The sequence below is a fragment of the Rana temporaria genome, chromosome 1, assembly GCF_905171775.1.
Source record: "Rana temporaria chromosome 1, aRanTem1.1, whole genome shotgun sequence".
Taxonomy (NCBI): Eukaryota; Metazoa; Chordata; class Amphibia; order Anura; family Ranidae; genus Rana; species Rana temporaria.
The window spans coordinates 688,846,999-688,861,763 of NC_053489.1; the positions used below are offsets into that span (position 1 = coordinate 688,846,999).

The window sequence follows — 14,765 nt, forward strand, 5'->3', positions numbered from 1 at the left end:
GGTTTGCCATCCAGGGCCCTGGGGACCTCTGGGCCCTTTAATAATATATATATATATATATATATATATATATATATATATATATATATATATATATAAACAAAAATAAAAAAATAAACATTTATAAAAAAAATAAAGGGTGTTTGCCACATGGGGCCCTGGGAACCTCTGAGCCCTTTAATAAAAAAAAAAATATATATATATATATATATATATATATATATATATATATATATATATATAAAAAGAAAAAAAAGAAATAAAATAATATAAAAAAAAAATGTTTTTTATAAAAAAAAGGGGGTTGCCATCCGGGGCCCTGGGGACCTCTGGGTCCTTTAATAATAATACTAATAATAACATTTATATAATATATATATATATATATATATATATATATATATATATGTAAATATTTTTTTTATAAAAAAAGGGGGGTTGTCATCCGGGGCCCTGGGGAACTACGGGCCCCTGGGGACCCCCAGACCTCTAAAAAAAACAATTGGCCCTTTAATAAAAAATAAAATAAAAATATATTAAAAAAAATATATTTTTTTTTATTTAAAAATAAATAAACAAAAGGGGGGGTTGCCATCTGGGGCCCTGGGGGCCTACGAACCCCTAAAAAAAAAAAAAAATTTTTCAAAGGGGGTTGCTTTGGGCCCACAACAGTGACAGGGCCCAGGGCACCTGCCCCATTTGCCCTGCGGTAAAGACGGCCCTGGCTGTGTGTGAACAAACCTTTCCCCGTTCTTCTCTGTGGCTTGTCACTGATCGTCTGTTCTCTGTCATAGGGAACGACGATCAGTGACGTCACACGTCCAGCCCCGCCCCCTACAGTAAAAAAAACACAATAGGCCACACTTAACCCCTTTAGCGCCACCTAGTGGTTAACCCCTTCAATGCCAGTGTTGTTTTCACAGTAATCAGTGCATTTTTATAGCATTTTTTGCTGTGAAAATGACAATGGTCCCAAAAATGTGTCAAAAGTGTCCAATGTGTCCGCCATAATGTTGCAGTACCGAAAAAAATCGCCGCCATTACTAATAAAAAAAAAATATTAATAAAAATGCCATAAAACTATCCCCTATTTTGTAAACGCTATAAATTTTGCTCAAAACGATCAATAAACGTTTATTGCGTTTTTTTTTACCAAAAATAGGTGGAAGAATACGTATCGGACTAAACTGAGGAAAAAAGTTTTTTTATATATTTTTTGGGGGATATTTATTATAGAAAAAAGGAAAAAATATATTTTTTTTTCAAAATTGTCGCTCTATTTTTGTTTATAATAAAAATAATAAAAACTGCAGAGGTGATCAAATACCACCAAAAGAAAGCTCTATTTGTGGGGAAAAAAGGACGCCAATTTTGTTTGGGAGCCACATCGCACGACCGCGCAATTGTCAGTTAAAGCGACGCAGTGCCGAATCGCAAAACCTGGCCTGGGCATTTAGCTGCATAATGGTCCGGGACTTAAGTGGTTAAAGTGACGCAGTGCCGAATCGCAAAAAGGGGCCAGGTCCTTAACCTGCATAATGGTGCGGGTCTTAACCGGTTAAAAAAAAGGAAGAGGAAGACAAAAAACCCCAGCAGAGCATGATCCAATTTGCTCCAGCAGGGGGAAAATTCCTTCCTGGACAAGGTGCTTTGGGGACCTTGTCCGGGGAGCACCCACCCCCCACAAGGGCCTCATCCCCACAAACCTGTCTGGTGGCTGTGGGGGTCTGCAGGCTTGGTATTGTTCAGGAGGGGGGCACTCGCTCACCCCCCCCCCCCCCCCCTGTTCTGACCTGCTGGGCTGCATGCTCTGATAAGGGTCTGGTATTAATTTTGGGGGGACCCCACGTTTTTTTTTTTTTTTTTGGTGTGGGGCTCCCCTTAGAATCCATACCAGACCCGGAGGGCCGCGCCATTTTTTTTCCTGAATTTATTGCCATTGTTTTGTTTCAGCTGTGAGTGGGGGAAGCCAGCTGACTGCTGATAAGTCTTCGGTTGTTAAGGACGCGGCGGCCGTCTTCTCAGCTCACTGCTTAACCACTTGCTTACTGGGCACGTATACCCCCTTCCTGCCCAGGCGAAATTTCAGCTTACGGCACTGCGCCGCTTTAACTGACAATTGCACGGTCGTGCGACGTGGCTCCCAAACAAAAGTAACGTCCTTTTTTTCCGCACAAATAGAGATTTATTTTGGTGGTATTTGATCACCTCTGCGGTTTTAATTTTTTTGTGCTATAAACAAAAATAGAGCGACAATTTGTGAAAAAAAAAACACAATGGGCCGGATTCACAAAGAGTTACGCCGGCGTATCAGTAGATACGCCGACGTAACTCGGAATCTAAGCCCGTCGTATGTTTAAGTGTATTCCCAAACTGAGATACACTTAAACCTGCCTAAGATACGACGGCCTGCGCTGTCGTATCTTAGGGTGCAATATTTACGCTGGCCGCTAGGTGGCGCTTCCGCTGAGTTCGGCGTAGAATATGCAAATGAGAAGATACGCCGATTCACGAACGTACGCTTGCCCGCAGCAGTAAAGACAACGTTTCCGTAAGAGGTATACGCCGCGTAAAGATAAACATGCCCCCTAGGTGGCGTAGCCAATGTTAAGTATGGCCGTCGCTCCCCCGCGTCGCAATTTGAAAATTTTACGTCGTTTGCGTAACTCGTCCCTGAATGGGGCTGGACGTACCGTATTTATCGGGGTATTGCGCGCTCCGGCGTATAGCGGGCACCTCTAAAGTGGACCCGCATTCCTGTGGAAAAAAAGATTTTTGTTCTTACACTTTTGGTGTCTTGCGCGGCGTCCATCGGCGGCCTCGTCGGGTCCGGCGTCCGTCTGCGGCTTCGGGTGTCCTCTTCGTCGGGTCTGGCGTCCTTCTGCAGCGTCCTCCCCACTCGATCCCCGCTTTCCCGCGCCGAGTTTGAATACTGCGCCGGCATATACCGAGCGCAGTACACTCGTGTATAGTCGGGCAGGCTCGGCTACTCTCGCGCTCACGTCCTGTACGTCCAGGAAGTGAGCGCGAGAGGAGCCGAGCCTGCCCGACTATACACGAGTGTACTGCGCTCGGTATATGCCGGCGCAGTATTCAAATTTGGCGCGGGAAAGCGGGGATCGGCATATATCGCGCACCCACGATTTTGCCCTGATTTTCAGGGCAAAAAAGTGCGCGGTATACGCCGATAAATACGGTAATTTACGTTCATGTCGAAACCAATGACGTCCTTGCGACGTCATTTGGAGCAATGCACACTGGGAAATTCCACGGACGGCGCATGCGCAGTTCGTTCGGCGTGGGGACGCGCATCATTTAAATGATACACGCCCCCTACCCGCCGAAATTTTAATTCCGCCGGGGGATTTACGCCGCCGCAACTTTGCAGGCAAGTGCTTTGTGATATGTTACGCCAGCAGAAAGATCCGCTGATCTTTCTGAATCTGGCCCAATATTTTTTACTTTTTCTATAATAAATATCCAATTTTTTTTAAAAAAAACTATTTTTTTCTCAGTTTAGGCCGATACGTATTCTAAATATTTTATGGTAAAAAAAAAATCGCAATAAGCGTATCGTGACTGGTATGCGCAAAACAAAATAGGGGAGGTAATTATATATTTTTTTTTTTTACTAGTAATGGCGGCGATCTGCGATTTTTATTGGGACTGCGACATTATAGCGGACACATCGGGCACTTTTGACACATTTTTGGGACCATTCACATTTATACAGCGATCAGTGCAATAAATATGCATTGATTACTGTATAAATGTGACTGGCAGGGAAGGGGTTAACCACTAGGGGTTAAATGTGTTCCCTGCATAGTGTTTCTAACTGTGTGGGGGGAGGGGACTGACTGGGGGAGGAGATCGATGCGGTGTCCCTATGTACAAGGGACACATTCATCGGTCTCATCTCCCTGACAGGACGTGGAGCTCTGTGTTCACACCCCATCATTACACACAGATCCACGGTCCTGCTCAGTTACTGGGCCATCGTGGCCGCCGGGCACGCGCATCGGGTTCCCAGTATCGCGGCCAGGGATGGACTGGCCATTGGGACTACAGGGAGTTTCCCGGTGGGCTGATGGCTCAGTGGGCCGGCTTCAGTGACAGCAGACCGCCGCCCCCCTCCACTCTTCTTTCTCTCCCTTCCCGCAGCGCTCACCTCCTCTCCCTCCTCGCAGCGCTCACCTCCTCTCCCTCCTCGCAGCGCTCACCTGGGGGGAACAGAGAAGCAGGGGGAGGACCAGAGGAGCAGGGACAACAACAGAGGAGCATGGGGGAGGGGACAGACAGCTCCCTCAACAGCTATGGCCTGGGAGTTTCTCACTTCTGCCTAATCTTGTCCCATAAGGGGGAGCACCGAACTGGTTCTTTGCCCCGGGTAAAATAATGTCTAGCTTCCCCACTGGTACTGCCTATAAGAATACCAGTACCAGCCGTTCTACTCTAATAAAGTAGAACGGCTAGTGAAGGGGGAGAGGGGGCTTGGGTGGCCGGGCGGGGGGGGGGGGGGGGGGGTGCCGGTGTTGTCCGGCAGCCATGGGAGAGACATGTCAAAGTGGGCCAGTCTGGAAAAAGTCCAGGGCCAAATTTTTGTCCCAGTCCAGCCCTGATCGCGGCCCCTAGTGGCTCTGAAAGACAAGGGCCCAGATTCAGGTACATTTGCGCTTTATTTGCGGAGGCACAGGGCAACGATTTTGCCCTGCGCCCCCGCAAATATTTTGCGCTGCCCTCGATTCACGGAGCAGTAGCTCCGTAAATTGCGAGGGCGCGCCGGCAAAATTGCCCGGCGTAAGCGCGCGCAATGTAAATGATCCCGCCGGGGGCGGGAATCATTTAAGTTAGGCGCGCCGAGCGTAGAGCGCATGCTCCGTCGGGAAACTTTCCCGACGTGCATTGCGGCAAATGACGTTGCAAGGACGTCATTTGCTTCAAAGTGAACGTGAATGGCGTCCAGCGCCATTCACGATTCACTTACGCAAACGACGTAGATTTTAAATATCGCGACGCGGGAACGTGGGTATCCTATAGCATTGGCTGCGCCTGCTATTAGGATGTGTAACCTTACGCGAAACCCGACGTACGCAAACTACGTAATTTGCGTACGCAGGGCTCGCGCAACGTTGTGAATCGGTGTTAGTATGCAATTTGCATACTATACGCAGATCACAATGGGAGCGCCCCCTAGCGGCCATCGCAAGAATGCAGCCTAAAATCTACGTGGCATAAGAGCCTTTTGCCACGCAGATTTTTGGCTGCAGTCCGCGTAGCGATGTTCCTGAATCAGGAGCACTCGCTACGCCGGAGCAAGTAAGCAATTGCGCTGTGTAACCTATGGCGCAATTGCTTCTTGAATCTGGCCCAAGGACGTCATATGACGTCCTCTCCAGAACAAGAAAGCTATCGTGCCGCCATCAATTGACGGTGGCCGGTAGTGAGGAGGTTAACAACCAGCTGGTCTTTACACAGAATTAGAATCGGCAGATCATTTTTCGACCGATCCAAATTCTAATCGCTCTGAAAATTTGGAAATCGTTAGAAAACGAATAAACTCGACAAATTTTAACGAATTTCAACTACAGTTGTTACTATTCGTAACATTTTCATAACCAAAACATGTGTCCGAATTTGTAGTTACTGGGCAATCGCAGGTGCCCCGCGGCCATCGCGGCCGCCGGGCACGGGCATCGGGTTCCCAGTAACGCGGCCCCTAGTGGCTCTGAAAGACGAGGACGTCATATGGCGTCCTCTCAGAACAAGAGAGCTATCGTGCCGCCATCAATTGACGGCGGCCGGTAGTAAGGAGGTTAACTACTTGCTGACCAGCCGCCGTCATTTTCACGGCGGCAGGGCGGCTCCCCTGCGCGAGAGCCCGTAGCTATGCGCGATCGCTCGTTACAGAAAAAAGGGGCGTTTCCATCCTGGGCCTTTTAATAATAATATATTATATATATATATATATATATATATATATATATATATATATATATATATATATATATATATATAAAAATAAAAGAAATAAAAATATATATATAAAAAAAATATATATTTTTATAAAAAAGGGGGGTTGTCATCTGGGGCCCTGGGGATCTCCGGGTCCCTGGGGACCTGACCCCTAAAAAAATAAAAGTAAAAAATTGTCCCTTTAATAAAAAATAAAATAAAAATATATATTTTTTTTCTAAAAAATAAAATAAATAAAATAAAATAAATAATAAAACTGCCATTTCCATCCGGGCCCCTGGGGACCTCCGGACCCCTAAAAAAAATAAAAAATAAAAAATCTTTTTAATTTTTTTTAAAGGGGGTTGCCATGCGGGACCCTGGGCACCTCCGGGCCCATTACAGGTGTACTGCCTGTACCCCCCTGATGGCGGCCCTGCCAGTGATCAGTCATTTCCCCTAGTGAGTCCACCCCCTTCAGTTAGGACACTCCCAGGGAACATACTTAACCCCTTCCCCGCACTGATCGCTATAAAAATGCCAATGGTCCCAAAAATGTGTCAAAAGTGTCCGAAGTGTCCGCCATGATGTCGCAGTACCGAAAAAAAAATCGCTGATCGCCGCCATTCCTAGTAAAAAAAAAATATTAATAAAACTGCCATACAAATACCCCCTATTTTGTATAACTTTTGCACAAACCAATCGATAAACGCTTATTGCGATTTTTTTATGAAAAATAGGTAGAAGAATACGTATCGGCCTAAACCGAGGAAAAAAATGTTTTTTTTTTATACATTTTTTTGGGGATGTTTATAGCGCAAAAAGTTAACTATATTGCAGAGGTGATCAAATACCACCAAAAGAAATCTCTATTTGTGGGAAAAAAAGGACGTCAGTTGTGTTTGGGAGCCACGTCGCACAACCGCGCAATTGTCAGTTAAAGCGACGCAGTGCCGAATCGCAAAAAGGGGCCTGGTCCTTAACCTGCATAATGGCCCGGGGCTTAACCGGTTAAAAAAAAGGAAGAGGAAGGCAAAAAACCCCAGCAGAGCATGATCCAATTTGCTCCAGCAGGGGGAAAAAATTCCTTCCTGGACAACGTGCTTTGGGGACCTTGCCCGGGGAGCACCCACCCCCCACAAGGGCCTCATCCCCACAAACCTGTCTGGTGGGTGTGGGGGTCTGCAGGCTTGGTATTGTTCAGGAGGGGGGCACTCGCTCATCCCCCCCCCCTGTTCTGACCTGCTGGGCTGCATGATAAGGGTCTGGTATGGATTTTGGGGGGACCCCTACGCTGTTTTTTATTTTTATTTTGGTGTGGGGCTCCCCTTAGAATCCATACCAGACCCGGAGGGCCGCACCATTTTTTTTCTGAATTTATTGTCACCATTGCTTTGTTTCAGCTGTCAGTGGGGGAAGCCAGCTGACCGCTGATAAGTCTTCGGTTGTTAAGGACGCGGCGGCCGTCTTCTCAGCTCGCTGCTTAACGACCAGCTGGTCTTTACACAGAATCAGAATCGGTCGATCGTTTTTCGACCGATCCAAATTCTAATCGCTCTGAAAATTTGGAAATCGTTAGAAAACGAATAAACTCGGCAAATTTTAACGAATTTCAACTAAATTTGTTACTATTCGTAACAATTTCATAACCAAAACATGTGTCGGAATTTGTATTGGGACGGAAATGAACGGCACGTGTCTTGTGGTCGGTAAGGTGGATGATTGTGGCAGCAGCATTGATGAAAGGTGGAAGGGGGAGGAGCCTGGGGAGAGGTAGTACAATGAGGAGGGAATTACAATAGGCCAGGCAGGAGATAACAAAGGTGTGAAAAGGTTGCTTAGTGGTCAATCCAGTCCTTCCAGAGCTCGGCCAGCATAGGGAGGGATCTGGACATTCACTTGCTAAATCGTAGCCAATTATGTTGTGTCCAAGCTCCAGTCCCTCCAGATTTTGACTTCAGCAGTTCAATGGAGGAGGAAGGAGAAGCTAACAAGACCCCTCAGCTCCTCTGAGTCACAGTGAGTACTTTCTGGATAGTCAGAGATAGGGGGACGGGAGCCGAGGAAAACATGCTCTTCTAATCTGTTATGTTTATCCCGACACCAGGCTAGGAAAGGTCCTCAGCATCAGAGAGACACAACACACACTTGTGACCCTTCCTACTTGCCTTCCCCCAAAGCACCCATCCCCCATGTTGAGGGCATGTGGCCTGGTATGGTTCAGGAGGGGGGTGCGCTCGCTCGTCCCCTTCCTGACCTGCATGCTCGGATAAGGGTCTGGTATGGATTTTGGGGGGGGGACCCAATGCCATTTTCTTTTTATAATTTTGGCATGGGGTGTCCCCTCTGAATCCATACTAGACCCAAGGGCCTGGGGGGAGCCCACGCTGTTTTTTTAAATTCAGAGGGAAGACTGCTGACAGCTAGTGACTCATCCGGTTGTTAAGGACGTGGTGGCCGGCTTCCCGGGCCCCCTCCTTAGCAACCAGCTATATAGAGTGTAAAAAAAAACGCAAATCGCAGTAAAAAAACGCGATACTTGCATTTTGGATGCGGGTCCATTGAAGTCTATTACATGCAAAACGCTGAATTTTGCGGGGAAAAAAAGTCTCTGACCCTTTCCAGAAAAACGTAGAGGCACAAAAATGCATTGATGTGAACGCGTTCCATAGGAACCCATGTTAAAAAATGTCCCTGCATTTCTGTAAAATGCAAAATGCATGAAAAATGCATTAGTGTGAATAGAGCCTTACTGATGCGCTTCCTTCCTACCAGCAGAAGTCCCGATTCTTAAGGTTTGATTCGCATCTATGCATGTTGCTTTTGAGTGTTTCCGCAGTGCCTTTTGTGGCGCTTGCTGCGTTTTTGGACATGTGATTTTGCCAAAATTTGCGTTTTGCATTTTTTTTTTTACACTGTATATAGCTGGTTGCTAAAGAGGGGGCTGGGAGGCTGTGTGTCAGTTGGCTTCCCGCTGAATGTAAAAAAAATTTAATAAATTGCCGGCTCAAATCAAGAAAAAAAACAGCGTGGGGTCCGCCCCCCAGGTCCATACCAGGCCATTGGGTCTAGTATGGATTGGGAGGGGACCCCATGCCAAAATTGTGAAAAAAAATGGTGTGGGGTTCCCCCCAAAATCCATACCAGACCCTTATCTGAGCATGCAGGTCAGTAAAGGGAGGGGATGAGCGAGTACTCCCCCCCTTCTGAACCATACCAGGCTGAATGCCTTCAACATGGGGGGGTTCGTCCTGCCCCCCTGCCCCAAAGCACCTTGCGCCCATACTGATGGGGGCAAGGGCCTCTTCCCGACAACCCTTGCCTGGGGGTTGTCTGGGTCTGCGGGCGGGGGGTTTATAAGTATCTGTAAGCCCCCTTTAACAAGGGAGCCCCCAGATTCCACCCCCCATCATGTGAATAAGTAGGGGGTACATCTACCCATTCACTAAAAGTGCCTGGGGTCCCCCCAAATTCCATTACCAGGCTCTTCAGGTCTGGTATGGATATTAAGGGGAACCCTGCGCCAAATATAAAAAAAATGGCGTAGGGGTCCCCCTCAAAATCCATACCAGATCCTTCAGGTCTGGTATGAATTTTAAGGGGAACCCCACACCAAAAAAAAAGTGTGGGGGTTCCCCCCTAAATCTATACCAGACTCTTATTGGATGAGAGAGCGCCCCCTCTCCTGAACCGTACCAGGCCACATGCCCTCAACATGGGGAGGATGTCCCCATGTTGATGGGGACAAGGGCCTCATCCCCACAACCCTTGCCTGTTGGTTGTGGGGGTCTGCGGGCGGGGAGCTTATCGGAATCTGGAAGCCCCCTTTAACGAAGGGGACCCCCAGATCCCACCCCCCCATGTGAATTGGTAAGGGGGAATTGGAGGGGTGACCCCACCCCCCTCTGACGCAACAAGGGTTTCCGGCGGTTTCCCCATGGTGTCACGGGTGATCCCACCCCCCTCAGACGCGTCACGGGAAACATGCGCTACTTTACTAGCTTACGATACACACCCCCCAGGTGAAATTTAAAGGAATATTTCAGTTTTATTGTTTTACTTTGTTTTACTTTAAGCATTATTAAAATCACTGCTCCCGAAAAAAAAGCAGTTTTAAAATGTTTTTTTTTGCATTGATACATGTCCCCTGGGACAGGACCCGGGTCCCCAAACACTGCCCTGGGGCAGGACCCGGGTCCCCAAACACTTTTTATGACAATAACTTGCATATTAGCCTTTAAAATTAGCACTTTAGATTTTTCATGTTTGTGTTCAATAGACTTTACCAGTCAACATGTCCTCAACATGGGGGGGTGGGTGCTTTGTGCCATGTTGATGGGGGCAAGGCCTCTTATTATTATTATTATTATAGTGGTTGTCAGGGTCTGTGGGTGGGGGGCTTATTGGAATCTCGAAGCCTCCTTTAACAAGGGGGGGCCCCCAGATCCTGGCCTCCCACCCCATGTGAATGAGTATCGGGTACATTGTACCCCTACCCTTTCACCCCAAAAAAGTTGTGCAGTGTGAAAATATACAGTACACAGTTTTTGACAAATCTTTACCTCCATCTTCTCCCGCTTCTTCTTTCACTCTTCTTTCTTCTGTCTTCTTTGTCCGGTGTTCTTCTTCCTCTGCCGCCAAACCTCCTTCGATGCTGTGTCCCGCTGATCTAGTCTGCGGCGATGTCAAGCATGTCTTGGATAACGATGGGGGGGGGGGGTGGCGGCCATCGGCTGGCATCTTCCAGAGACCTACCCCTTGTGACGTCACCGACTGGGGGATTGATGGGTTTGTGACATCACAAGGGCGTGGGGCCTCCAGGTGATGTCACCCAATGGCCACGTCCCTATCATTATCTAAGACATGCTTGATATCGGCTTGGACAGATCAGCGGAACGCAGCATCAGAGGAGGGTCGGCGGCAGAGGAAGAAGAACACCGGGCAAAAAAGACAGGAGAAAGAAAAAGACCAGAGGAAGAAGATATTTTTTATTAAAAACTGTCTCCCATACTTTTTCACACTGCACTCCTTTTTTTGTGGTAAATGGGTAGGGGTACATACTCGTTGCTCAAACCTTTTATTGAAGGGGGCTTCCAGATTCCAATAACACCCCCCCCCCGCCTGCAGCCCCCGACAACCACCGGAGAAGAGTTTTTCAGGAAGAGCCCCTTGTACCCATCAACATGGAGGCAAGGTGCTTTGGGGTGGAGGGTGCAGAGCCCGGCCCCAAAGCACCCACCCCCACATGTTGAGGGCATGTTGCCTGATATGGTTCAGGAGGGGGGGGGGCGCTCACTCATTCCTTCCCTTTCCTGACCTTCCGGGCTGCATGCTCAAATAAGGGTCTGGTATGGATTTTGGGGAGGAATACGCCATTTTTTTTACATTTTGGCGTGGGGGGGGGGGGGGGGGGACCCAAGGGACCCAATGCTGTTTTTTTTTTTTCCTCACTATTTTTTTTGCTGGCAATTCCCTTTTTTATTTTATTTTTATTCCGCAGGGAAGTCTGGGCTTCGGCCCTTATGTCTGTAGTACTATGGTATTCCCTGTAATGTGATTATTGGTGAGACCCTCTGACATCCACTTCTCAGTTGGCTTGAAGCTGCTGTCTGTCATACATGGAAATCATGTTTCCGAAGATCCCCAAATCTGTGCTGAGATAATCTCCAAATGTCATCTCTTCCAACTCAGATAAAGGACCCAACCCGTCATCTACAGAGAAGTCTCTTCATCACTTCTTCGTTTTCACAGCGCAGAGATGGATCTCCGTCTGCCTCTCATCCTTCTGTGTGTGTCCACCTCGCTCTCCATAGAGGACAATGAGACGGAGGGTGAGTACCCCCATTTCAGTATTGTAGGGTGATATCATGTATTGTGTGCCCTCCTCGCTCTCCATAGAGGACAATGAGACGGAGGGTGAGTACCCCCATTTCAGTATTGTAGGGTGATATCATGTATTGTGTGTCCTCCTCTCTCTCCATAGAGGACAATGAGACGGAGGGTGAGTACCCCCATTTCAGTATTGTAGGGTGATATCATGTATTGTGTGTGTGTCCTCCTCACTCTCCATAGAGGACAATGAGATGGAGGGTGAGTACCCCCATTTCAGTATTGTAGGGTGATATCATGTATTGTGTGTCCTCCTCACTCTCCATAGAGGACAATGAGACGGAGGGTGAGTACCCCCATTTCAGTATTGTAGGGTGATATCATGTATTGTGTGTCCTCCTCACTCTCCATAGAGGACAATGAGATGGAGGGTGAGTACCCCCATTTCAGTATTGTAGGGTGATATCATGTATTGTGTGTCCTCCTCTCTCTCCATAGAGGACAATGAGACGGAGGGTGAGTACCCCCATTTCAGTATTGTAACACATTCTTAAGCCCCATACACATGAATATCGGGGGGGGGGGGGTGGATGGGTGTATCGGCTGGTTCAATAGAAACTGGCCTACATTCGGCCCATGTGTACAGCAGCGGTTTGACGGAAATCGGCTAAAAGTCTGTTGAAGGGGCATAACAGAAAAAGGTCTGCCGATTTGGCATCCGGTTATTTATTTTGTTCAGCCCGCTTGGTTGTAAAAAATCCCAACATCTCTCTATAGCCTAAAAGTAAGGAACTGCAGGGAAGAATATGGAAAAGATCTGCCCCTGGAAGGGTTCTGGGTCACCCTGAGCAGAGTGGTGTCAGGAGGAAGGGGTGACCTTCCATCACAGAGATTGTAGAGGAATGATCGGCCCCTGGAAGGGTTCTGGGTCACCCTGAGCAGAGTGGTGTCAGGAGGAAGGGGTGACCTTCCATCACAGAGATTGTAGAGGAATGATCTGCCCCTGGAAGGGTTCTGGGTCATTCCTCTGGGGTCAGTTGTATTTCTGATGTTATTGGGTGAGAGGACGGTCCTGATTGTCACTCACATTCTGACTTTTATCCTTCTTACAAATACCGGCCAGATAATTATAATTAGAAATGTGTATTATTAAAGGTCAATAAAATGTAAAAGTGAAAATGAGAAATGTGTATTTTACATAGAAATGGTGGACAGAATTCTAAATAATTTTCTCCTTTCAGGTCTTCCCATATCTGTCCTGAACGTCTCTTCTGAAGATTATGCATTGAAAAAATATTTAGATGGTATGTAATATATAGGGTCGGGGTCTCTTCATTACTGATTGGACCTCTGGAGTTCCATTTGTGCTCCTGTTCATCATCCCATCCAATAATATTTCAGATATCTAATGACTCCTCATTGCACGCATCCCATGTCCTCTATGGTGTCTGTCCCTGGAGAGGAGATCGAGCTTGGTTGTGCTGGCTGGAGGAGCTTGGTTGTGCTGGCTGGAGGAGCTTGGTTGTGCTGGCTGGAGGAGCTTGGTTGTGCTGGCTGGAGGAGCTTGGTTGTGGTGGCTGGAGGGAGCTTGGTTGTGGTGGCTGGAGGGAGCTTGGTTGTGGTGGCTGGAGGGAGCTTGGTTGTGGTGGCTGGAGGGAGCTTGGTTGTGGTGGCTGGAGGGAGCTTGGTTGTGGTGGCTGGAGGGAGCTTGGTTGTGGTGGCTGGAGGGAGCTTGGTTGTGGTGGCTGGAGGGAGCTTGGTTGTGGTGGCTGGAGGGAGCTTGGTTGTGGTGGCTGGAGGGAGCTTGGTTGTGGTGGCTGGAGGGAGCTTGGTTGTGGTGGCTGGAGGGAGCTTGGTTGTGGTGGCTGGAGGGAGCTTGGTTGTGGTGGCTGGAGGGAGCTTGGTTGTGGTGGCTGGAGGGAGCTTGGTTGTGGTGGCTGGAGGAGCTTGGTTGTTGCAGATGGAGGAGCTTGGTTGTTGCAGATGGAGGAGCTTGGTTGTTGCAGATGGAGGAGCTTGGTTGTTGCAGATGGAGGAGCTTGGTTGTTGCAGATGGAGGAGCTTGGTTGTTGCAGATGGAGGAGCTTGGTTGTGGTGGCTGGAGGGAGCTTGGTTGTGGTGGCTGGAGGGAGCTTGGTTGTGGTGGCTGGAGGGAGCTTGGTTGTGGTGGCTGGAGGGAGCTTGGTTGTGGTGGCTGGAGGGAGCTTGGTTGTGGTGGCTGGAGGGAGCTTGGTTGTGGTGGCTGGAGGGAGCTTGGTTGTGGTGGCTGGAGGGAGCTTGGTTGTGGTGGCTGGAGGGAGCTTGGTTGTGGTGGCTGGAGGGAGCTTGGTTGTGGTGGCTGGAGGGAGCTTGGTTGTGGTGGCTGGAGGGAGCTTGGTTGTGGTGGCTGGAGGGAGCTTGGTTGTGGTGGCTGGAGGGAGCTTGGTTGTGGTGGCTGGAGGGAGCTTGGTTGTGGTGGCTGGAGGGAGCTTGGTTGTGGTGGCTGGAGGGAGCTTGGTTGTGGTGGCTGGAGGGAGCTTGGTTGTGGTGGCTGGAGGGAGCTTGGTTGTGGTGGCTGGAGGGAGCTTGGTTGTGGTGGCTGGAGGGAGCTTGGTTGTGGTGGCTGGAGGGAGCTTGGTTGTGGTGGCTGGAGGGAGCTTGGTTGTGGTGGCTGGAGGAGCTTGGTTGTGGTGGCTGGAGGAGCTTGGTTGTGGTGGCTGGAGGAGCTTGGTTGTGGTGGCTGGAGGAGCTTGGTTGTTGCAGATGGAGGAGCTTGGTTGTTGCAGATGGAGGAGCTTGGTTGTTGCAGATGGAGGAGCTTGGTTGTGCTGGCTGGAGGAGCTTGGTTGTTGCAGATGGAGGAGCTTGGTTGTTGCAGATGGAGGAGCTTGGTTGTGGAGGATGAAGGATGGAGAAGCTTGGATACGGGGGATGGTGGGTTTCCATTGAGGGAGATAAAGGTTCTCAGTTATGGGGGATGGAAATGTAGATAAATTCCAAAGCGT

At 48.6% G+C, this 14,765-nt stretch overlaps 1 protein-coding gene across 6 annotated transcripts in view; it reads left to right on the forward strand.

Moving 5' to 3' along the window:
• Nucleotides 1-7,723: 7,723 nt before the first annotated feature.
• LOC120924739 (proteinase-activated receptor 1-like) overlaps nt 7,724-14,765 on the forward strand; it is a 35,611-nt gene continuing 28,569 nt past the window's right edge. For 2 of the 6 annotated variants that reach the window (XM_040335760.1, XM_040335757.1), the window contains exons 1-2: nt 11,839-11,868; nt 13,023-13,085. Coding sequence is in view for 2 of the 6 variants with exons in the window: in XM_040335756.1 (XP_040191690.1) it covers nt 11,711-11,783; nt 13,023-13,085 (136 nt within the window). In the remaining 4 variants the exon portion in view is untranslated. Of the gene's footprint in view, nt 7,972-11,643; nt 11,784-11,838; nt 11,869-12,093; nt 12,128-13,022; nt 13,086-14,765 lie in introns of those variants that run through there. The other 4 variants (XM_040335759.1, XM_040335758.1, XM_040335756.1 and 1 more) reach the window with 3 other exon arrangements.